Source organism: Gracilinanus agilis, chromosome 6 (assembly GCF_016433145.1).
Source record: "Gracilinanus agilis isolate LMUSP501 chromosome 6, AgileGrace, whole genome shotgun sequence".
Classification (NCBI taxonomy): domain Eukaryota; kingdom Metazoa; phylum Chordata; class Mammalia; order Didelphimorphia; family Didelphidae; genus Gracilinanus; species Gracilinanus agilis.
The window spans coordinates 14,464,997-14,489,080 of record NC_058135.1 but is presented as its reverse complement, the minus strand read 5'-3'; the positions used below and the strand labels follow the sequence as shown (position 1 = coordinate 14,489,080).

The window sequence follows — 24,084 nt, the reverse complement described above, 5'->3', positions numbered from 1 at the left end:
CTAGGTTTGAGGGCCAGGCCTATAAGATAAGAATTCTGATTTAAAGAGGTTCTGGTAGCCTTATTTATTTGCCCAAGAGTTTTGAGGGCATTTAAATTTTGTGACCTATGTTCTTTCCTACACATTATTGACTCTTGGACATTAATGGTTGCTTGAAAACTAACTTTCACTTAAATTAGCTGTTAACCCTATCTTGGACATTGTTGGTTGCTCGATAATTTAACTCCTAGTTAAATGACCTGTTAACTGTTTCTAATGGAGTATATCTTAAAAGATGTCTGTTACAAGTGGAAAGAGTGGGAAACATACTTTCAAGGCTTAACTCTTGATACTGAGACCTTGGTGTGACCTGGGGCAAGTCATTGAATCTCTGAGTGTGTTCCTCATCCATCCCATTTTCAGTTAGGTACCATCTCCCAAAGTTGCAGAAAGGAAAACACTTTGTACCCCTTACAAGTGCTCCCAAAGGTGCATTGTATGAGTTCATAGACTTGTAGAATGTGAGAGCCAACAGACTTATTAGACACCATCATTTTACAGTTTGTGGAGGCATGTGGATTTGTAACAAAAGCAAGAGATAACCAATGAATAGCTTGAGTGCTCCATTGGTATCTTCTTGAGGAAAACCCCCAGAATGTTGGCTTGTGGCCTGTGGTGGCCTCTAGGAACATCTTGAGAAGGGTAAATATGGCGGGACAGGTATATGGCACAGTGGATAGAGCACTAGGCCTGGAGTCAGGAGGACCTGGGTTCAAATCTGGCCTCAGATGCTTCCGAGCTGTGTGACTAGCCAAGTCACTTGTCTCCCATTGCCTAGCCTTTACCACTCTTCTGTCTTAGAATTGATATTAAGGCAGAAGGTAAGAGCTTAAAAAAAAAAAAAGGCAGGAGGGGGCGGGTGTGGATACTGGATGGGCAGGCAAAGATGGATCACAATCAGCATCAGTGAAATGAATGCCCACATTCATGAAATCACAGATTTATCTGTTGGAGAAGGTAGTGGCACTCTGGAGTCTAATTACCAGTAACACTGAGCCAAAAGAGCCTCATGAGAACTCTATTCCATAGGGCCCAAAGTGATGTTAAAAAAAATAGAATGAGAGATTGCATAGCCAACTCAGGTTCCAAGTTCAATACCCTTTCCATGGCATCATGTTGTCGTTGAAGCTGTCATCCAGTCCAGGTGGAATGGTGCCAGTTACAAGTAGAAGGGAGCCTCTGCCACTCCCCCTGAATACCAGGTGTTTATAAGGAGTACACATTCAACAAAGTGTTTATTATTCAACCAGTTATGGGAAATGAGATTGACACTTCATTTAGCCTGATTTAAATACACACACACACACACACATATAAAATTTTTCAGGAAGATTTTGCTCCACAATCAACCTTACTTCATTTCCATGAAACCCAGTTTCTCCTCTTCCCTTGCCCTCTGCTCCCACATACAGAAACTACCTGTAATGATCAGTCACCTTCAGCTTCAAGGAGTCGGTAAGTCGGGCCATCAGACACATTGTCAGTTTTTACCATTTATGTGTAAGGGAAAGAGGGAAAATAACATGTCTAGGTACTGGGGTGGAAAAGCTCAATGGTGAAAATCCCCTCAGTGTTCAGGCATCACTGTGCTGCAGGTTCTGGACAGAATAGTTTAAGGACCCTTATGGGGAACTAAGAGATTCCTTGGTAAAACACATTTTTAAAAGTGGCTCCCTAGATCTTAGGGCATCAGTGGTTATGGGAAATGTACCTGACATGAGACAGGAGCCTGGGTTTCACATCTGAGCTCCAGAACTTACTCGATCACTTGACTTCCTCCAGTCTCCATTTCCTGCTTAATTACAGAGAGACCAATAACTAGTACTACCTGCTTGCCCTAGTTATTGTAAGGAGAGTTTTGTAAACTCCCTTACATAGCAAAGTAACCTCCTTGAGGGCAAGGACAGCTTTTGTGCCCTCACTGCCCAGCACAGTATCTGTTTAATAAGACAAATGCTTATTAAATCTTAAAGAGGCTAATTGATTAGGCATGTCTATAATGTATACAAAACTATTTTTGAACTCCTAGTTAAATTTCCTTCTTAGAATAATGAACTGTTATAAGAAGAAATGCTAGAAATGCTAGACAATCATATGGCCAGACATGGAATTTGTTTTGCCTGCCTATGCTTATTTGCTAGGTGGGTTTTATTTCTATTCTAATTTTTAGTGGAGGTTAGAGAAAGGAATAATAAATGCTTTATAATTTTCTAAAAATTAAAATTTAATTTAAAAAATTCTATTCCTCTACCCCTCAATCCATAGTAGATCATGCTAGATGTAAAACCCCAAGTAGATCAAAGAAAGAGGCAGATTACATGCATACACCAAAATAGTTAGAGAAGGAAACTGGAAATATAGTAGATCACACGAAAGCAGGACAACCTTGAAGATAACTGTAGAATTTGTTGTGTGCCAGAAGAGAGAAGTATGTTGGCTACAGCAGTGCAGATTTGCATGAGATGAAAATGTTTATCTGGTACTTGTGGCACTTAGAATGAAGAAACCAGGTGGATGTCAGTTAATTGGAGCAAATCAGGGTCCATGAATATAATGAAATTTTATTATGCAGTAAAAAGGGGAACAGTTCACAGGAACATTGAACTTGTCCGGACTGATGTAACAATGAAGCAAACGGAACCAAGAAAACTATCTTGAATGATGACTATGAATGGGGAGGAAATGAAAATAAACTGTGAACTTATAATGACCAAGCTTGTCTCCCCAAAAGAGAAGAGAATACACTTCTCCATTAAGAGGGTGAGGATCTATGGAACATCACATACATATACTGACCAGCTTACTAATAGATAATTTTGCCAAATTGATTTTTTTCTTTAATGTTTTTTTGTTGTTGTTACAAGATACAGATTGCTATATGGTGGCTGGGGTAGGGTGGAGTAGGGTGTTGGTTATATTTGGAAATGAAAATGGTGTACAAGAGATATCAGTACAGAGATAAGGATCCCAGAAATATGGTGGACTCCAAAATGTAGAATGACAGATTTTAGTCAGAGGTTCCTTCATTTACCAGAACAGAAACTTCATGCCCCCAAGGGTTAAGTAACTTTTAAAGTTAAAGGAAATGGACAGCCAGAAGTAGAACTCACATCTTGGTTCAGCACTTTATCCATTCATTTTTGCACACATAACCCCTTTGTTTGGAAACATTATGTTTCAACCTCTTCTAAATTCCTGCTTTAAGTAACCCTACATTAGGGAATGAAGGAAGCCGTGGGTTCTCAAAAGCTATGCCAATGGCATGCAATCTTTGACAGACATTGCCAAGTTCAATAGGCTTTTGAATGTGGTGTGACTAAAGCAGCCTCTCCCACAGAAAGTCTCATGACCAATATTTGACGCTTTTTGTTGAGATTCTCATGGTGCTTGGCATATAGTAGGTGCCTAATAATACTTGTTAACCTGATTTTTTTTAAAGCCATTGCAGACCACATTCCATTCAGCTTCTGTAGTTTAGTGATGGTGGCCAAGTAATGTGAGTGTAGAAGGTACCCAGATAGATGGAGTCAGGCTCTCAGCAGTTTCAGAACTTTTTTCTGAACATAAGGCTATCATGAAGCTTGTTCAACTGTCTCACTACACAGATCATACCTTTGTTTTGCATTTAAGAGAGGAATAGTATAGTACCCATCTTTGAGTCTAATAATGCTAAAAATTCAAATTCCATGACAGTGATAAATTGATTTTTTTTTTAAATGCAGAGTATGCTGTGAAATTTGTTCAAATGTATTGGATTTAGAAACCAAACCCGAGGCATGGAGTAGAGGTGACATGACTGGATAAATTTCCTGTGAAAGTGATTTGCAAAGATAGAGGAGTAAAGTTAACTGTGTCACATGGAAGACAGGCAAAAATAGCTAATGAACAGGCCCCAAGAACAAGCACGTTATCCCTTCAGACACTGCTTCTAGAGTGGTATTTGGTTCAGCTACCCCATTTTAAGAACATTGACAAGTTAGAGGGTGACCAGCAAGTAGTCAGAGAGAGTCCTTAAGAGATCCAATGATCAGTGGAAAGAACTGGGACTGTTGAGTCTGCAGAAGAGAATACATTTAAGGAATGGATTCAAATTTATAAGAACAAGAGCTATTCCCCAGTAGAAAAATGGTCAAAGGATATGAATAGGCAGTTATCAAGGAAGAAATCTAAGCTATCAACAGCCATATGGAAACAAAATATGCCAGATCTCTAGTGACTAGTGAAGTGCAAATTAAGGCGACTGAAATTACATCTAAAACCCATTAGATTGGCAAAGTGACCAGAAAGCAAGATGGCACTTGTGGGAAGGGCAGTGAGAGGATAAGCTGCCCTGTGGATGAAGCTAGTAATTGGTCCAGTCGCTCTAAAAAACTACTTGGAACCATGCCCCAAGTGTCACTAAACTGTGTACATCCCCTTTGATGTAAAAATATCACTACTCTGTACCCCAGAGAAGTCAAAGAAAGAGAAGGAACCAAATGTCCCTAACAGCCCTTTTTGTAGTGACAAAAGAACAGGAAACGGGGGTGGTGCCCATCACTTTGGAAAGGGTAGAGCAAATTATGCCAAAGAAATGCCATGGATTGCTTTAGTGTGGTAACAAGATCAAAAGGTCAGTTGCAGGAAATCTTGGGAAGGCGTATGAAATGGTACATAGTCATGTGAGCAAAGGAAGGAAGAAGAAATAAGCATATTAAAGGTCTCTCCTAGGGGAATTAAGCAAGTAGAAGAAAGTAAGAGGTATTAGGTAGGAAAACCAGAAAGGTCCAAGTCTCCTGGAGAGATACAAAAAGAAAAGGAGAGTTTAAGCAAGTAGAGATAAGAGTTGAATGGAAAGAAAGTCAAAGAAAAGTTGTGGTCTATTCACATAAACATTGTGAATGAAGGCTTTGAAAGTAAACAGTTTTGAAGTTAAAAGATATATAGATTTGAGGAAAGGTCTGATCACACTGAAACAAAGCTATCAGTTTTTTAGATAAATGCCTCCAATAATTATTGCAACTAATGTAAGATTTCAAAATAAAATTTATAAAATATTTTTAAAGGAGTCTTCTGTGCGCTTTACAAATATCTCATCATCAACATGAGAGCAGCCTACAACTGCCATCAGTGGTTGTGCCAGAGGGCACAAGTAGAAACCAGAAGTAGGAGATACAGAGAGATTTCAGACTTGGTGAAAAACTTTCTGGCAAACCCCTAATTGGAATGGATGCTGCCTTCACAGGAGGTTTTTTCTGTTTCACTGGAGATTAAGAAGTAGTTGCTAGGGGGCAGCTGGATAGCTTAGTGGATTGAGAGCCAGGCCTAGAGGTGGGAGGTCCTAGGTTCAAATATGGCCTCAGACACTTCCCAGCTGTGTGACCCTGGGCAAGTCACTTGGCCCCCATTGCCTACCATTACCACCCTTCTGCCTTGGAGCCAATACACAGTATTATTGACTCCAAGTCAGAAAGTAAGGGTTTAAAAAAAAAAAAAAAAGAAGTAGGAGGTGCTAGTAATTTCTCCTAGGTAGGTCAAACCAAGATAATAAAAATAACAATGCTACCTAAATTGTAAAAAAGATTCAAAGTTAATTAAAGTCATTAATAACTTCAGCAGTGTTGCATTATATAAAATAACTCCACATAACTCATCAGCATTTCTGAATATAATAACAGAAACATAATAACAAAATTTAGCAAAAAGAGAAATACATTCTGACTAGAAAATATATTAACTACTTGGGTGGCTATTTACCAAGATATAAATACTAACTTTGTAAACACATTATACCTCCTTTATGGAAATAAAGGCAGGCTAAGTAGAGAAGTATTCATTTTCCACTTACTAAGACACACATGGGGAAAAATATGAAATACTACAAAATACTTTTATAGAAATAAAAACATGTAATTAGAAAAATAGTAATTTCTCCTAGGTAGACCAAACCAAGATAATAAAAATAACAATACTACCTAAATTTATTCAGTAAACCATCAAAGGATTACTGAAGAGTTAGGGGGGGAAAAGTGATGAAATTCATCCTGAAGAACAAAAAGGCTTCAAGGGAAATAATTTTTTGAAAAGGGTCTAATGGAATACTACTTCTCAAACTGTGATATAAAAAAACATTAATCATCAAAACTATTTGGTACTAATAAAAACAGGCCAATCAATAGAATAAGTTACATACACAACATATAGAAGTAAACTTTTTTATAAGCCCAGAAATCTCAACTGGAATAAGTACTCATTGTTCAACAAAGATTGCTGGGAAAAATTGGATTTAGACTTGCCACATATATGTCATATGCCAAAGCAAGCTCCAAATGAATGCTGCATAATAATAATGACATTTATATAACACTTTAAAGTTTGCAAAGTGCATGGTAAATATCTTTTTTAATCCTCACAATATCCCCAGAAAATAGGTGCTATTGTCCTTATTTTACAGAAACTAAAGCAAACAGGTTAAGTGACTTGTCCTGGACACACAGGTCATAGGCATCAGAAGGTAAATTTTAACTTAGGTCTTCTTTCTCAAAGCTCAGTGTTCTCCATTGCACTACCACCACCACCTGCCTAGCTTGTATCTTAGATATAAAAGGTCACAATGTAAACAAGGAAAGAGATACAAGGAAGAAATTTCCTTTTGAATCTGGATAGGGGAAGACTTCATAATCAAATAAGATTATCATAGAAGACAAAATGGAAAATATTGCTTGCATAAAATTAAAACATTTTTTGCACAATCTGTGCAATTAAAGTTAGAAGGGTAATGAGGAAAAAACCTTTGTACCATGTTTCTCTAATATTTCCTTTCATATAAAGAACTGATTCAAGTTTATTAAAAAAAAAAAAAAGACTGTCTAGTAGATAAATGATCAAAGGATATAAACAGATACTTTTAAAAGGAAGAAATTCAAGCTATTTGTAACCATATGAAAAAAATATTCCAGATCACTAATAATGAAAGAAATGCAAATTAAAGAGATTCTGAGATTCTGCTTCACACTCATCAGATTGGTAAAAATGCCCCCTGCATTTGACAACTGTTGGAAGAGCTGGAGGGTGAGACACTGCTGCATTCTTAGTAGAGTTAGTTGTTACGGAAGCGATTTTGGAGCCATATATCAAAAATCATAAAACTGCATACCCTTTAACCCAGGTACTGCTACTGAGTTCATACTCCAAAGAGATTATCACAGAAGGAAGAGGACCCACTTGTACCAAAAAAAAAAAACAACAGAGCACCCTTTTTTGAAGTGGCAGAGGCCTGGAAACTGAGAGGGTGCCCATCAACTGGAGAATGGTTGACTAAATTATGCCATACAAATATAATGGAATATTGTTTCATAAGAAACCACAGAAAGGTTGGTTTCAGAGAAACTTTGGAACATTTGTATCAAGTAATGCAGAGTGAAGTGAACAGAACCAGGAGAATGATTTATACATTGAAAGGTCAAACAACTTTGAAAGACTTTAGAATGTAAAAGAGGGAAGTGGGATGGCTATAAGATTCAGTCGACACTTCCTAGCTCTGTGACCCTGGGCAGGTCACTTAACCCCCAATGCCTCTTATGCCTTGGATTCGATACTTGTATAGATTCCAAGACAGAAGGTAAGGGTTTAATTTTTTTTTTAAGACTTTAGAACTTTAAACATATAAATTTTTCCCCCTTCTGATTAAAACAATGACTAATCATGATTCCAGAGGATCAATGAAGCATGTTATACCCACCTCCTGACAGAGAGTTAATGGACTCACAGTTTAGAATAAAAAACATATAGTCAATCTAGGAATTTTTTTTTTTTTTTTTTTGCCTGTGACTATACGTATTGGTTACCAGAGTTGTTTTGTTTTGTTTTGTTTTTTTAGTTAGTGGAAAGAGAGAAAATCTTTGTTAATTGAAAAATAACTTTTTTAAAAAATTAACCAAAAAAAAGTGGAAGATTCAAGTTGAACTAAGACCTTGAAGGTTATGTACCCCACTTTGATTCCGTAATTTATGTTCAAGAGGAATTTGATTTTTAACACTGCACATAATTTTGTTTTAATATTATTTGCCCAGCATGATTGGGTATTGGACTTTAATGACAAAATAAAAATGTTAATACTAGTCTTGTATGTACAAACAATAAACAACAAGTTGGATCCCTACTCTGTGGCATTGCTCATTTGGAAAAGAGATCTAGTAGTATGTCACTGATAAGAGACTCATTAAACCACAGTGAACTTTCACTCAGCCAGATATCAGATAGGCCACTTGTTAATTTATTAAATAACCAGGAAATCTTTTTAAAGGTCATTGTGGCTTTGTGGATTACCCCTGGGGGAGATGGGGGACAACATTGAGTAGAGTTAGGAGAACTGGCTTTTTGTTTGTTTTTTATCTTACCTTTAACACTAATTTGATTCCTGACCTCTGAACAAATGTTTTAACCTGTTTGTATTTCATTGACTGCCCTTAGAGAATGTTATGGGGTAACATGACCATGGAGACTTCCCTCCTTAGTGTATAAAGTACTACATAAGCTCACAGTGAAGTTATTGGAATAATGAAAATCATGCTAATGGAGTGGGTTTTTTTAGGCATTTTGTGAGTACTCATGAGAAAATATTTGTTTAGACTGTGGAATATTAATAACAGATTCTTATCTTAAGGGACAGCTAGGTGGTGCAGTAGATAGAGCTCTGGGCCTGTCAACAGGAAGGCCAGAGTTCAAATCCAGCTTCAGACACCAGTTGCCTGATCCTGGGCAAGTCACTTAACCCATTCGCCTTCAACCACTGGAGAAAGAAATGGCAAATCACTTCAGTATCTTTGCCAAGAACAATTTAGATCACAGTCACAAAGAGTGGGACATGACTGAATAGTAAGAAGATGAATTTTCCCAACTTTCTTTTCTTGAAGACTTGTGGAAAGGATGAAATGTTAGGTAAAAAACTCTTCATTGTGGTGTCCCAGATTTAGACTCTTTAATCTGATAAATACATTAAATATGCTTTCTTCAATGGCGAGATCTGATCATGTCAGCGTTGCCTACTCATTGGCTCAATAGTTTTGAAATAGTCTAAATATTACCAGTTTTAAGTTTTCTCCTAGGCTTAGTTGGCCATGTTTATAAGAAGATAAACAGATCTCCTTTCCCATGCTACTCTGGGCACATAGATATCAGTTATACTGCCCCACCTCATGTCTAATCTGTAGCCTGGGCCTATTAATTTTACCTTTGTAATATCTCTTGAATATGCCTCCTCTCCTCTGAACTACCCCCACCATGGTTTAGGCCCTCATCACCCCACAATTTAATTATTGCAATAATTGGTGGGTTTGCCTGTCTCTGTCTTTGTCCTACTCCATTCCATCCTTAATTCTGCCTCTAAAGTGATTTTCCTAAAACATCAGTCTGACTATGTTATACTCCCCCCCCCCCCACACACACACACACTAAACTGCAAGAGCCCTTTATTGCCCCCCAGGATCAAATATCAAAATGCTTTGTTTGGCATTCAAAGTCCTTTGTAACCTAGTGTCCTACCTTTGCAATCTACTTATATATTCAACATATACTTTTACTCTTCCATCCAGTGACACTGGCATTCTGGCTGTTCCACCTAAGTATCTCTTGGCTCTGGGCATTCTCTCTGGCTGTCTCCCATGCCTGGAATGCCCTTCTTTCTCACCTCTACCTGCTGACTATTGTTATAAGGAGTTTTAATAGTTTCACCCTGTCAAGTTAAGAACAGAATTTCTATGATAGAGGGTGGTAATTAATCTCACTTTGTCTCTTTAAGAGACAGTAAGAGAGATTTTCCCTCTGTCTCTTTAAGAGGCGGACTTAAAAAAGAGTCAGTTAAGCCAAAAGAGTCTTTCTCTCTGACTTCCTAAGGAGCAGGGTTTATGTATCATTCACTCAGTCAAGAAGATCTGGCAGTTACTTTTGAGAGTTTGGGATATAGATACCAATTTGAGAAGGAGTCTGTTACTGAGGCCTTTTCCTCAGCTCTTTGAGGGAGAAAAATCTGACTCTGCGGCCTTTTCTCCTCAGAACTCTAGGGAGCAGTTTTCTCTGTGTGTGTGGCAGTTTCAACTGATAGTTAATAGAAGAATTACTTTAAGGAGTTTGTTACTGATAAATGTTCATTGATTAGTTAGATAAGATAGAGAATTAGACAGAGTAGGCCAGGTAGGCCTATTTTGTCAGGCAAGAAGATCTTAGATTTAGGGTTTTTTAGAATTATAGTATAGGAATTAATTTTAGGCATAGCATAGTTATATGATATAAGAATTATAATCTCCTATTTCCTACCTCCTGTTTCCTATCCCTCCTCTGCTCTGAATAAATAAGTGTTGGTGGTATATCAGACTGATCTTTGCAACTTTTATCAACTTCCACCAATAATATTTAACCCACAACAGCTTAGTGAGCCGCAAGGATTTTGAATAACCTACAACAGCTTCTGATTCTGATAAGTAATAGGGAAAAGCCAAAACAATAACCATGGTGCTCAAGATTATGGTTCAGTTCAACTAGTGCAGGAAGAGGTTCCATCATACCTCCAACAGCTACCATTACCAAAAACCTTCAGTGAGATATGGTTTTAGATATTCTGAAACTACTGCCATTCGTCAGGGTTTTTGTGGTATCAGGATTAATCCAGGGGTACCAGCTATGCCTTCCCCAACTCTTAATACTGCTGGTCTTTCCTCTATTGGTTATATCCTATTAATCCTGCTCATAGCTTATTTGTAACTAGTTATTTGCCTAGGTTCTATGAAGACAGTGACTGCCTTTTATCTCTTGGTAAATATGCTTAATAAATATTTATCGTTTTGGTTAATGAACCAAATATGGTTAATTGTACACCCATACTTTGTAGACGTTACTCCCACCAGTGTCATTTTTTAGTGCCATAATTAACATGTCATTACCAAAAACCAAATTAGTTTGGCTAATTTTTTTGATATGATAATGTCACTGTAGAACTCCATGACCACTGTAGGTTCATTGTGCCTAAGAGGCTTTCATGAAACCAATGAAGAACATCAGATGTGATGTGCTTGTATCAAAAAATGCATATTTTAAAACTCTTAAGTACATTCTAGATAAATTATACCATTGTACCTTAAGAAATGTGCAGATTTTCAGTATTGTCCACAAATACTGATTGTGGTTGCAGACACTATCCATGATCAGCAATTCTCTTCTTCGCTTTTGTTCAGACCTTTAATTTCTTTCTCTTCCTTCTAGAGCTAGCATAGCTAGAAGCATGTCCAGTTATAAGAAGGAAAGGTAGCTCCTTGTATTATACCTTGTCTACTGGGGTATTCAGGGAGGACCTCAGGTATGAGGATTTGTCATCCACCTTTGTTGTCTACTTTTCACCCAACACACACCTATGTCTCCAAGAAGCTATAGCATGCACAGCAGCCACATCCCAGTAAAACCTTAGCAGAAGGCCTAAACCAGCTTGAGGGTTCTAACCTAACAGACCTCTAACTTGTCAGTGAGTTAGGAAAATGTTAGCTCTAAGCATGTGAAAACTCCTTGCTTCCTCCTGCAGCAGAATGGGCAGATGAGAACCGTTTTTCCAGAGGCCATACTGAAGCAGACACTGGAGTGCCTAGAGCTTGATCAGACAGAAGAGGCCATGGTCATCCACTCGATTGTGGGACCGTTCCCTGTTGTCCTGACTTTTTGTCTTGTCCATGAACTTTGATCTCTGATAAAGAGAGAGAGGCTGAAACTTTGTGTGACTGTGCCTTAAATCCAATTCATGTTCAAGTGAGGACATTACCCATGATGTCTTCAAAAAGAGTGACAACAGCAGCACTCACTGGGAAAGCTTCCTAGTGTGTCTTCATCACAGATTTGGTTTTAAATATATAAGCTTTTGTCATCTTTTTTAAAAGTATGTTCTGTATTTCAGTTCCAGATTTCCTCCCTCGACCCCTTCCTCCACCATTTGAGAAAGCAAAAAATATGATGTCCATTATACTTATGAAGTCATGCAAAACTTTTCCACATTAGAGGTAGATGGATGGCTCAGTGGATAGAGAGCCAGGCTTGGGGACAGAAGGCCCCAGGTTCCTTCCAGTCTAGCCTCAGACTTGCCTAGCTGTTTGACCCTGAGCAAGTCACTTACCCCCATTTGCCTATTCCTTGATGCTCTTCTGCTTTGGAACTGATGCTCAGTATTGAATTCTAAGATAGAAGGTAACGGTTTAAGAACAGCAACACATTTCTACATGAGCCATGTTGCAGAGGGGCAGGGAGGAAGCAAGAAAAAGAAAAATATATTCCTCAATCTTCATTCAGAATCCATTATTATATATTATATATATTCATATATGCATATATCCATTATTATATATATTTATATATACATATATAAATGAGTATTATAGGTTTTTGGTATATGATTTGCGTGATAATACCTGTATAACCCAGATTGAATGTCAACTCTGGGAGTGTGGAGGAAAGAAGGGAGGGAGACAATATGTATCATATAACTTTGGAAAACTTATGTGATAATTCATTATTAAAATAAAAATAAAAAAGTATAGGGTTTTCAGTGGATTTTTTTCCTCCAAAGAAGTCTTCTCCCTGCCAAGGATTAGGGAGACCTATTTGAAGGATCTTGAAGATAGGGGAGAAATGGAAAGAGTCCATGAAGAAGAGATCAGTTGACTGCTAGAAGAGAACTTGAAGAAGAGGCAAATGAAAATTCAGGTTAAGCCTAAAGGATTATTTTAGTGAGAAATATAATCACTGTGTGGAAGATTTCTGTTAGTAATGTTAATGGTTTTCCTAATGCTAAACCTCTCCTTAAAAAAAATCCAAACCTCTTCATGGTGAATGCTTTTTCAGATATATTGCTATAGTTTGGTTGTTTTTTTTTTTTTTGCTGAAATTTTATTTATAACTTTTTCATCAATATTCATTAGTCATTGGTCTGTAGTTCTTGTTTAAGTACCCCCAATAAGAACATTTCTATATATGTAGAATATGAAAAACAGATTCTCTGCTTGTTTTCATAAAAATGTCTAATTAAATCTACTTTTTTTTAAAACTGCTGCTTGTCTAGGCTCCTCTCTGAATCTTCTGTGCATTTTAAAAAGTGTTTCTTTTTGGCAGTCAACTATTGCTAAACCTGCCTCTTCTAGAACCTTCCCCTTTCCCTCATCCCTATTCCCACACTCCAATTAACTAAGAAAAATCCAAAGGATCTGTAAAGTACCATCATTCTATGACATTGAGATTTGTTATACTCAGAGGCATAGTTTAATGCATTTGGAGTAGAATACCATAACTGAAAAGTGTGATGATACGATGTGAATATGTCTGAGGTTCTGAAAATCAATACCATTTTATCTTTAAAAATATTGCAAGAAACCATTGTTTTGAGACTAGCTGATTGAGATATATATATTCAATGACATGTCACTTAATTTTAACATCCCTTTAAAAAAGAAAAACAGAATTTTTGTATATACGGTCACAAAGTACATGTTTCACAATATAGTATTTTATATTCTATATAATTATATATTATAATATAATATAGTATGTTCAGCCATATAATAGTACTGTTGAAGCTATAATATAATTTAGTGGATGACTGTTTTTATTTTGATTGTGTTTTCTTTGCAGCTCTGATCAGTTTGTCTTTTGGGGGAGCAATTGGGCTCATGTTTTTGATGCTGGGATGTGCCCTTCCATTATACAAGTACGTATGTACATTTTCTTTTTGATTGTGTTACAGTTGTCTTTCAAAACAGTGTCTTAATGATCTTAATGATCTCAACAGGCATCACCACCAAATCTTTTCATCCTATCACAGTATGGTGATCAGAGACCTTGCTTTTCTGTCCCAGCCCTGGTTGAGGTCTTGAAATAAAGGTCTCAGTAGCAAAGTGTTTGGGAGACAGATCTCCCAGCACTCGTTTGGCCCAGCCCCTACCAGAACAGGGATCTCTTTTGATGGAGACAGCTGAAGCATTTTTTAGACACTCCAGGCCAAGCACTGTACCAAACCATGGGAATGCAAATCCAAGCAGAGACAATGTATTTGTCCTCAAAGAGCTTACTTTCAAATGGGGGAAAACAGCACGGAGATGGGAGCTTAAATGGGGATGGAGCAGCACAGATGTCCTTGTAGGGTCAAGGTGGAGAAATGGTCCAGAGTCAGGATGTAAAAGGGTTAGAAGTGACTGTGGCTGGGGTGGGCCCTGAGACCTTCAAGTGGAGGCATCTCCAGGATCAAGAGGCATGTGCATAGGGAGGCGGAAAGGTTAGAGGTACATCCCCAATAAGTGGCTATCCAGGCTTGTCTTAAAGAACAGAATGATGAGGAAACCACCACCTCCTGAGACAGCCCTTCTGCTTTTAGGCAACTCTTTGTTGTTCAGAAAGTTTTCTTGATTTTGATAAAGGCATAGGTGGCATGTTAGTCAGATCTGCTTATGACACAAAGCTGAGTGGGAGAGCTGATATATTGGAGAACAGAGGCAACCTGAAATCAGCCTCTGCAGCTAATATCCATTGTTCCTAGTTCTTCCATAAAGCACAAAGCAGAACAAGTCGAATCACTCTTCCATGTGACATCCCTTTGCCAGATACTTGGAAGAGAGCCATCCCTCTGAGCTTTCTCTTAATTGTGCCCAGCATCTCTAGTTCTTTAGCCTGTCCTGATTTGGGAAACTTGTCTTCTCTTCATCCCTGACTGAACTCTTCCCTAAAATGTGAGATCAGGCTGAAACATAGCATTCTACAGATGAGCTGCCTAGGCTCAAGGGCAAAGACAGTCACCACTGCTGACATTTTGGATGTGATGTTTCTCGTTGTGGCCAGAAATCCATCAACTTGTGGGTCATATGTCATTAAGTTTATAGGCCACTAAAACCCCCAAATCTATTTTCATACAGAATGTACAAGAAATTTTTTAAATCTAAATGTCTTTACATTTATCCCCATTAAAGATGCATTGTATCTTTAATGAAGCACATCAATAAAGCTACCTGGATTCTTTGAGAGCCTGCCTCTTTCTCCAGCACTCCTACTCAGGCATACTTAAATGTGCCAGCCATGCCTTTGTGTAATTCATTAATAATAGTGACGAGAATAGGACCCAAAACAGATTTCTGGAGTGCTTAAAAGTGGGAATTCCCAGTTTGACTTTGATCATTACTCTTTGGGTCTACCCAATAAGCCATTCTCAAAACCAAAGATGGGTTGGTGGCATATAAAGAGAGGGCTATTGGAATTCTTTTTGAAGATGGCCAGTGAAGAGTAGAAATGGGAGATCATGAAGAGAGGTTGTTTGATTGCTAGAAGATGGTCCTAGAGAGGAGGGAGGAGAGAATGTAGTCTGAGGCCCAAGTAGAGGGATTATCCCTGGTGGATTCCAAGCGAAGATTGGGTGATAACTTGTGGGGGAGGGAGGCTGGAGGATGGAACAGATAGTTGCTGAGGTCCTTTCTAACTCAGAAACCCAGGGGTTCTGTGGAGGGTGAAGTGTTTGGATGGGTGGGACAAAGTGGAGATGATAGAAGAAAATGTTTCCAACAATTTCTCTGGGAAAGAAAGGAGTGGTTAGGGGTAGACCAGAGGGCTCAGCAGGGAACAGGGAGTGCCTCAGGTAATCTGCAGCTGGTTTCCCAGGCATGTGGACTCAGATCCTGCATAAATTGATAGCAGATCAGGGGCCCGAGAGAGTCCATGGGGTCCAGTACCAACTGCTATCACTATGTAAGGTATTAGACCAACTGAGGCCCACAAATGGTGAGTCAGCCTCATGGAACCAGAGAGGGACTTCAGGAGAATCTGAACATAATGATTTTTCCATCAGTGAATTCTTCAACTGAAATGAGGTATCCCCTGTCTTCAGCATCTTACTTGCTCAATTCAGATATTGACTGGGATGGAAGTGACATTTTGATGTTGAGGGCGGGGCAAGGTTGGAAGGGCACACCTTATTCACATAGGAATTCCCAGGGATTGGCAGGTACTTGGTGCTAAGGGAGATACTGTTGGGGGCTAGACCTGTTCATTGCTATAGCGCAGTGATGGCCAACATTTTAGAGACGGAGTGCTGTGCCCTGCCCCACCCACCCCCAGGCTGAGTGCCCTGCCTGACCCCCCACCTCGACCCTTGCCCTCCCCTTACCCCACAAGGAGAGGAAGGAAGCACTCCCATTGACTGCTGGGCAGAGGGGTGGGGAATAGCTCCACCCAGAGTCCCTCTGGCTTTCTGGTAAAGAACTCTGGGGGGCAACAGCAGGCGTGCCTAGACAGAGGGTTCTGTGTGCCCTCTCTGGCACACATGCCATAGGTTTGCCATCATGGCTATAGGGAATTCCCAGCAAGGATCTCTGTCCACTGATACAGTTTGGCACCTGCTTCAGGACCTAGTCTGAGGTATCCAGAGGTGAAATGACCATCCAGGGTCACACAGCTGGAAGTGAAATTTAGACCCAGGTTTTCTGGGCCCCCACTCTCACCCCAGCCAGCAATCTGTCTATTGCTTCAAGGGGACGGCAGAAAATAAAATAGGATTAACACTGTCCAGCCTCATAGTCTATTGGGTAGATTGTACATGGGACACTTTTTGCCTGTCTCCTGAGATGCATATTAGCAACAGTGTTTGGAAAGGGAAGCTCTCCCTGGGTACCTGAGAAGTTAGTAAATCTTTGTAGAAAGAGAACTGAGAGAGCCCTAATTCTAAATGAAGAATCAGAAGAGACAGGAGTGGGGAGGGGGGAGACACAAGGAGCATCACAGATAGAGGAACAACCTAAATACAGAAGCTTGGTGTTGAGGGGGCTGTCTGGGGAGCAAAGGAAGGAGATCATTCAGCCCAGAACAGGAAGTGGTGGCCAGATCCAAGAGAGTTTCTACTTGATGTGGCAGGAAGCCCTGGGGTCCTGTTGTTGAGTATAAGACTGAAGTGAAAATGAGTCTGACTCCAGGATGTCATCTGTAGAAGAGGCTTGACTTAGGGAAGCCAGATGAGAGATTTGTCCAACATCCTCTCCTGAGATGAGAAAGGCAGACTTGCCTGGTGGGGGAAAGTGCTGACTTTCAGGTCTAGAGATCTGGAGTCTAATGCTACAGCAAACATTTGGGAGCTATGAGGCTATAGGCCTCAGTTTCCTCATCTGTAAGATCTAATTAATACCTGCCACATTGCCGCTCCCATAGAATTCATGGTAGAGAACTTTATGAACCTTAAAAGTGTAGTATAAGGGCAGAGTGGTCGCTCACTGGATAGAGAGAGCCAGACCTGGAGACAGGAGGTCCTGGGTTCAAAGCTGACCTCAAACACTTCCAAGCCGTTTGACCCTAGATAAGTTACTTAACCCCATTGCCCAGCCCTTAACTGCTCTTCTTGGAACCAATACTCAGTATTGATTCTAAGACAGAAAGTAAGAGGTTTAATTTTTTTTTTTTTACGCTAAGAATGCAAACCATTTGTTAGAAGGATCTAGGCCAGAGGGGTCATTTGAGAGAAAGAAGAAGGAAACAATGAAAAAACCAAGTTCCTCAAAACTCCAAGAAGAGTGCACAGAGGACATCCCCTAGAATGGTTAATTAGGGCCTGGAGATGAGGCCGATGATAATCCATGGAGAGAACTTCAAGTCTTTAGCAAAAAGGAGAACTGTAGGGGCAAGGATTCCCATGGGGCTGCAAACTTAGGTTTGCATTGGGTTTTTAATGTTTTGAGAATGATATTTCATTACATTTCCTTTGTTATTGTGTGTGTTTTATTTTATATGTTTAAGACAACATTCTGAGAAGGGATCCATCCATAGGCTTTATTGTCTGATATTGCCTGCCTAGGGGGTTCATGAAAAACAAAAAAGATTAAGAATCAACCTCTGGGAAGGCCTGAGTATTCAAACACTTCCTCAAGTACTAGGTACCTTGGTGAGTCAGTTTCTCAGAGCCTCAAACCTTGTCCTACTGGATCCCATAGGATTGTTCATAGGAAAGCACCTTACAAATCCTCAAGCATTTTCCAAGTGTGGCTTTTTCCCATTAAAGTATTTGCAAGACCTCAGAGAATAGACTTGGAAGCAATGACTGTATGAAGGAGGTTTCTTGCACCTTGGTGAGGACTGGGAAGAATCACAGCCCGGGATGTTCACTTGCTCTTTTGTTGTTATTATTATTATTTTTTAAAACCCTTGTACTTCGGTGTATTGTCTCATAGGTGGAAGAGTGGTAAGGGTGGGCAATGGGGGTCAAGTGACTTGCCCAGGGTCACACAGCTGGGAAGTGGCTGAGGCCGGGTTTGAACCTAGGACCTCCTGTCTCTAGGCCTGACTCTCACTCCACTGAGCTACCCAGCTGCCCCCTATTGTTATTATTTTTTAAAACCTTTGCCTTCCATCTTAGAATCCATATTAAGTATTGGTTCTAAGGCAAAAGAGCAGTAAGGGCTAAACTTATTATTATACTTATCTTATTAAGTGACTTATCCAGGGTCAAACAGCTAGGAAGTGTTTGGCTAGATTTGTCTCTAGGCCTGACTCTATCCACTGAGCCACCTCATTGCCTTTGCTCTATCATTATTTTTTAAATTCCCTTGCCTTTTGGAACTTATATGTAATTTAACACGGAGGATAAAGATAGAGATCTTGGTCATTGAGATCCTAAAGCCTCACTATTTTAGCATTAAAGCAAGAAGTCTTCTCCTGGGTGCAAGGCTTTGGAAAGGCCAAGCAGGCCTCACCTAGAACATGCAGAGAGAGGCCTCTACTAAGCCCTGAAAGGCATTGCCCTGGTTCTTTGAGAGCATCAATGGTATTACAATACCTCTACAAAGGTAGAGGAATGAATGACTTGGATCATAGAACCTTGTGTGATTTTCTCATTCTCTTTCTTTGCAGCCAATACTGGCCCCTGTTTGTTCTGTTTTTTTATATCCTCTCTCCCATTCCATACTGCATTGCAAGAAGATTAGTGGATGACACAGATGCTATGAGCAATGCTTGTAAGGAACTTGCCATATTTCTCACAACTGGTATCGTTGTCTCTGCTTTTGGACTTCCTATAGTATTTGCCAGGGCACATCTGGTAAGTAAGTGTGTAATAGCTTTTGGGACATAGCTTCAGTGTATGATGGTTAAATTAGGATTTTGACTAAATAAGAGAATTATAAAAAGTGGTCACCAATTATTATCCCTTGAGTCATGAAAAAACTATTAGCAGCCTTTAACAATTTTGTTTAATTAGAATATTAGTAAAAAGAGGGAAATGTGGAAGGGAAAGAGGTAAGGAAACTGTCTAGCCTACCCTAAGTGCTGATCCGGTGAAATGAAGCTTGCTCCCAACAGAGTTCCAGTCTCCACATGGGAATCCTAGTCACTCACCAGCAAGCCAGGCAGGATCCAAACAAGGTCCCAATGCAGAAAAACCCTTGTGAACTAGCTCACTGGGGCAGCAGTGAACCCAACAAGAAAGTCTCCAACTCCAAGAAGCTCCAAAGCTTCCAGTCAAAAGGTCTAAGGCTCCAAGTCAAAGTCTAAAAGCCCCAAGGAGCCATCCTCCAAAGGAGAAGATCCCAAGGAGTGGAGATTCCAAAGAAGAACCCACAAGAAGTCCTTTGGACAGGAAGTTCAGGACTTTTTATAGTCCTTTTTCCATATCACTTCCTCTCCTTTCCCCTCTTTACGAAAACCAAGCTGCAGTCTTTCAATTTGCCTAGCACCCACTCTAGCAAGTGACTTGTGAATTCTCATACTTAGTGACTGGTAAGATACTAAGCAGGGGTACTTAAATTTTTTATTGATTAACTTAAAAGTTGCTGATTGATAGACAAAGAGAGTTTGATTCCTTCTTCACAAGTGTATAGGGGGAGGAGGGGGGGAGAGAGCGGGAGAGGGAGAGATGAAATAGGAGAGAGATGGATGGATGCATGCCCAATATTCCTAGGTTGCCACAACCAGAGGCTTCTTCCCTCTGGGACTAGCCTACTACTAATGTTGAACCTGTTGCCAGGACCATCCTGTTCAGTAAGACCCAGAACTCCTGCCCCGTTAGCACAGCATTTGAAAGCCCAGGGTGCCCTCTCTACCCTGAGGAGGCATCAGAGAAGAATGTGGTGGAGGAGAGGCCATCTTTCATGGACAACTGATTTCCATTATCAGTGTCCCCATTAATGCCATCCAAGGATAGCCCTTTTTTCCTTTCTCCTCCCAGCTGACATTTTCCCAATGAACTTTCACAGCATGATCACTTGTTATGATCACATAACCTTCTTATAAGATAGGAAATGCAGATACTATTCTCTCCATTTTATAGGCTGAAGAAATTAAAGTTGGGAGAGGTCCTATAAGGTCACTCACTTAAGAAAGGTCAGCAGAATTTGAACTCGGATCTCTCTTGACTCCCAAAACAAGCAGGTTTTCCATTACACATTCCTTGTCCCAACCACACCAGCTTCTCTCTTTTGTTCTTATTTAAGCCTTGAATAGAGTGTGAGAAGTCTGTCCACAAATGTGGTTTTTCAAGCAAATACCCTTAGAAGCAGAAATAGGGGGTAGGGTTGTTTCTGCTTGTCCCATATGTCATCACTGAGCTCATTTGCCTCTGAGGGACCAAAACTAAACCAGGTTCTCTCATTTCTCATACTGCTGAAGTATACTTCTCTGTCTGTTTGTCTGTCTGACATGGCAGGGTCTGCAGTGCCTGGGGCAGGTGTCAAAGCTTCCTGGCTTCATGAATGAAGTAACTGTGCTCTTTTCTTATCTCCCTAGATTGAGTGGGGAGCTTGTGCCCTGGTTCTCACAGGCAACACCGTCATCTTTGCAACAATCCTAGGGTTTTTCTTGGTCTTTGGCAGCAACGATGACTTCAGCTGGCAGCAGTGGTAAAAAGGAACTCAGTTACCAAACTCTCCTAACCTGGACCTCTTGTCATTCAGTGGCCATCCATGCCAATTAGAGGCTGGACCAGAAGAGGAAGTGGTCAAGCAGGCCCCTGGGCGGCTGGTCTTCTGGGGATAGACTCTCTTCTCATCACTGCCGAGTGGGAGAGCATTTCCACAGGGACTTGCTAAAGGGTTCACAAACTTTTATTTTTTCAAAGCTAGGGTTGACTCCTTGCTTGTCTGCTGAATTGGGATGTCTTAAATGTCGTCCCTGCTCAGTGTTTGCTCCTTAGGCCATGCCCCTCTTTTAATGGAATAAGTACCACTTGAGAAAGCCAAGTTTAGCACTGTACTCAAACAGGCCAAAGTCCTGGGCTCAAGGTCCAGTTTATCCTCCAGAAATCATCTCTGATTCCCACTATGACTCCTGCGTTTGTTCAGATAGGATGTGTTTTTTCCGATAGGATGACATTTCCCATTTCCAGATCGGCATGTCATGGAAGAATCTGCAGCTAGCCATACCTCGACAGGATTCCTAAGTCCTAGTGCCCAGTCCCAGGGTGGAGATTTTACCCATGGGCAGGTGTTTTAAGTCATGAAAAATTATTTTTGGAGTTATTCGAAGGAGTGTTTGTTTCTCCTCTTGATTGTTTCATTGTTGAACTTCTGATCTGGGGTTGGACGAAGATCTTTTATGCCTGGTTTTTATTTGTGTTTCTTGTGGTTATAAATCGATTGATTGAGCTACATTGTGGGGAGCAACTGATGTTGCAATTCCATTTTTAAAGGCCTGTTTCTATTTATACGTAAGAGTTTTGATATTGCCAGCTGCCTTTCATGTTTTACTCCAGGTAAGATGGACATACATGGCACTACTGATGAAAGTTTTATGTTTGCAGCATTTAGAAAGCCCTCCCGCCCCTGTGTCCCTTTTAAAGTTTATTTTATACATAGTATATCTTCACTAAAATAACTTTTCAAATGTAGTTTAATAATACTAGACCACCACCAAGATTGCTATCCTGTGCAGTCAAAGCATTACATTTTTACTCTTTGCAAGTCCTGAAATGATTTCTTAAGTGATTTGTCAGTCTTGCAACTCTTGCGTTGATAATTTTATTGTTTAGTTGATGACAGTTAGAGTTAGTGTTCTGTAAGGTTAGGCCACATGTAACTTAATATTTAAGACAAGTTTCCCGCATACCTCTCAGAGGTCTGATTGCCATCCTGTCAGACATGGGATTTCCTTAGGCATTCATTTCGATGTGTATTCAATTCATGTAAAGTCAATTGGCTGGCTGAATGGCAGTTTTAGACACAAATTTGACCCACAAAATGCTTAGCTGCATCTCTCTTTACTGAGCGTGATCAGACTGTGTGTGAGTGTGAGTGTGAGAGTGTGTGTGTGTGTGTGTGTGTGTGTGTGTGAGAGAGAGAGAGAGAGAGAGATTGATTTACACCATATGATATATTCGATGCCTTGGATGTAGTAGGTGCATCATAACTGTTCAATCGAACTCTCAAAAGCTAGTTTTGATAGAGTTCAAGTTCAACTGACTATTGTGTTAGGCCTTCTTGTTTTGTTTCTTCGTTGTATTGATGTATATACAGAAAAATGGGTTCATTCTTAGACTGAGGTGAATGATCATGATTGTTACTATTTACTTTTTATCAAGTTTATTCCTGAAGGAAATGGGAACAGATGTTGGACACGTTCCGCTTATTCCCATAGATGCATAAAATCATCCTGCATGGTTTTTGCGGCTAGGAAGTGAGCACCCAGGCCATAGGGACAGCTGTCGGACAGTAGACTATGCACCTAGCGACTTCTCGTGTGGCTCCCCTCCCCCACGGATTGGACTCTTAGGACGTCCTTGATCCATGCCAGCCCGAGGATGCCGAGTGCATCTGCATTCGCCAGCGGTGGGGTCTATCTGCTGGAGACCTCACCATGCTCGTGGCCCGCCCAGGCTTTAGTAGAGGACTCCCAGTCCCTAGCCCTTCCCTATTTTCTGTTGTTCTTCCTCCTCCCAGATGATGTCAAGGCAGCATAGCGCTCCCTCCTGTTCATTCACTTGGCCATACTGTCTTTTTTCTACGTATACTAACTGCAGCGGCAACACCATGTCTCAGGGCTTGCCCACTAGGCTTGACATTGTGCTGTCTCTGGTTTCTAGGCTAAGATATTTAACATATGGCTTTTCCATAGAATATGCACTGATAGAGCATTGCTGCCCCAGAGGGAAAACTTTTGATGACAAAACAATAAAGATTTTAAGTACTCATTCTTGTTTGGGGGTCTTCTCTTTTTTAGCAAACATACGACACTGTGGTCTTCATTTCTGCCCTGCTTCTAGTCTTGAGCAAATTAAAGTGTTAAAGAAGCACATGACCCATTGATAAAGAGGCTTCCTAGCTAATGGTAACCTTGCAGCTCAGCTTTGTTTCCCAAATTAAAACGGAAACCATGGTAACAAATGTCTTTGTGGCGGAGACTCCTGATGTGAAGCATTAGTCAGTCCATGGGGGCTGATGAGATTGGGAAATGACATTTTACCGAAGGGAGGCCACAGATGAGTCACAAAAAGCAATTCTCAGAATTAAGCTCAAGGCCTTTTGCTGAAAACTTGCTGAAAATATTTCCTGCTTATATTTTTATGCCGCAGTGCTACACAGGTCTGTCATGTCTTTTGGCTTTGTTTAAGCAAACATCAAAGGACCATTTCTCTGTTTATGCTGAAAAATGTCTTGGCATCACAAATATCAGTCCTGTACTCAGGCCAAGTATGCATTTTTCTTGCCAAATAATCTATAATACATGAAATTCTACATTTTCAAAACTACAGTTGTTTTCTTTTGGGGAATATTCAGACTGTAACAATCAAATCTTTGTGTTCACCTAGAGAAGCCCTGGACGAAAAGGTCTGACCAGGTAACTTTTGCAGGCCATCTTAATTTAGCACCTAGTCTTTATGTTGTCATACAAAGAATCCCAGAACACTCTTAAACCAAACACGAGAAAAGCAGTAATAATGTTGGATGAAAATTGATGTCTTCCCTTGAAAAACAACAAAACAAATTTTAATCATCTAACAAAGATTTTAAGAGGGAGAAAAATAGGTCAGCAATAACAACCAATATTACTGAACATATCTCGACCTTCCATCTTTGCAATGAAAGGAGG

At 40.0% G+C, this 24,084-nt stretch overlaps 1 protein-coding gene across 1 annotated transcript; it reads left to right on the top strand.

The window, feature by feature from the left end:
- The first annotated feature begins 687 nt into the window (after nt 1–687).
- Nucleotides 688–22,300, top strand: LEPROTL1 (leptin receptor overlapping transcript like 1). The gene is made up of 5 exons (XM_044681117.1): nt 688–699; nt 1,452–1,494; nt 13,678–13,753; nt 18,919–19,105; nt 20,788–22,300. Exons 1-5 carry the CDS (start codon nt 688–690, stop codon nt 20,902–20,904), a joined length of 435 nt encoding a protein of 144 aa, XP_044537052.1. The 3' UTR covers nt 20,905–22,300.
- Nucleotides 22,301–24,084: the final 1,784 nt, after the last annotated feature.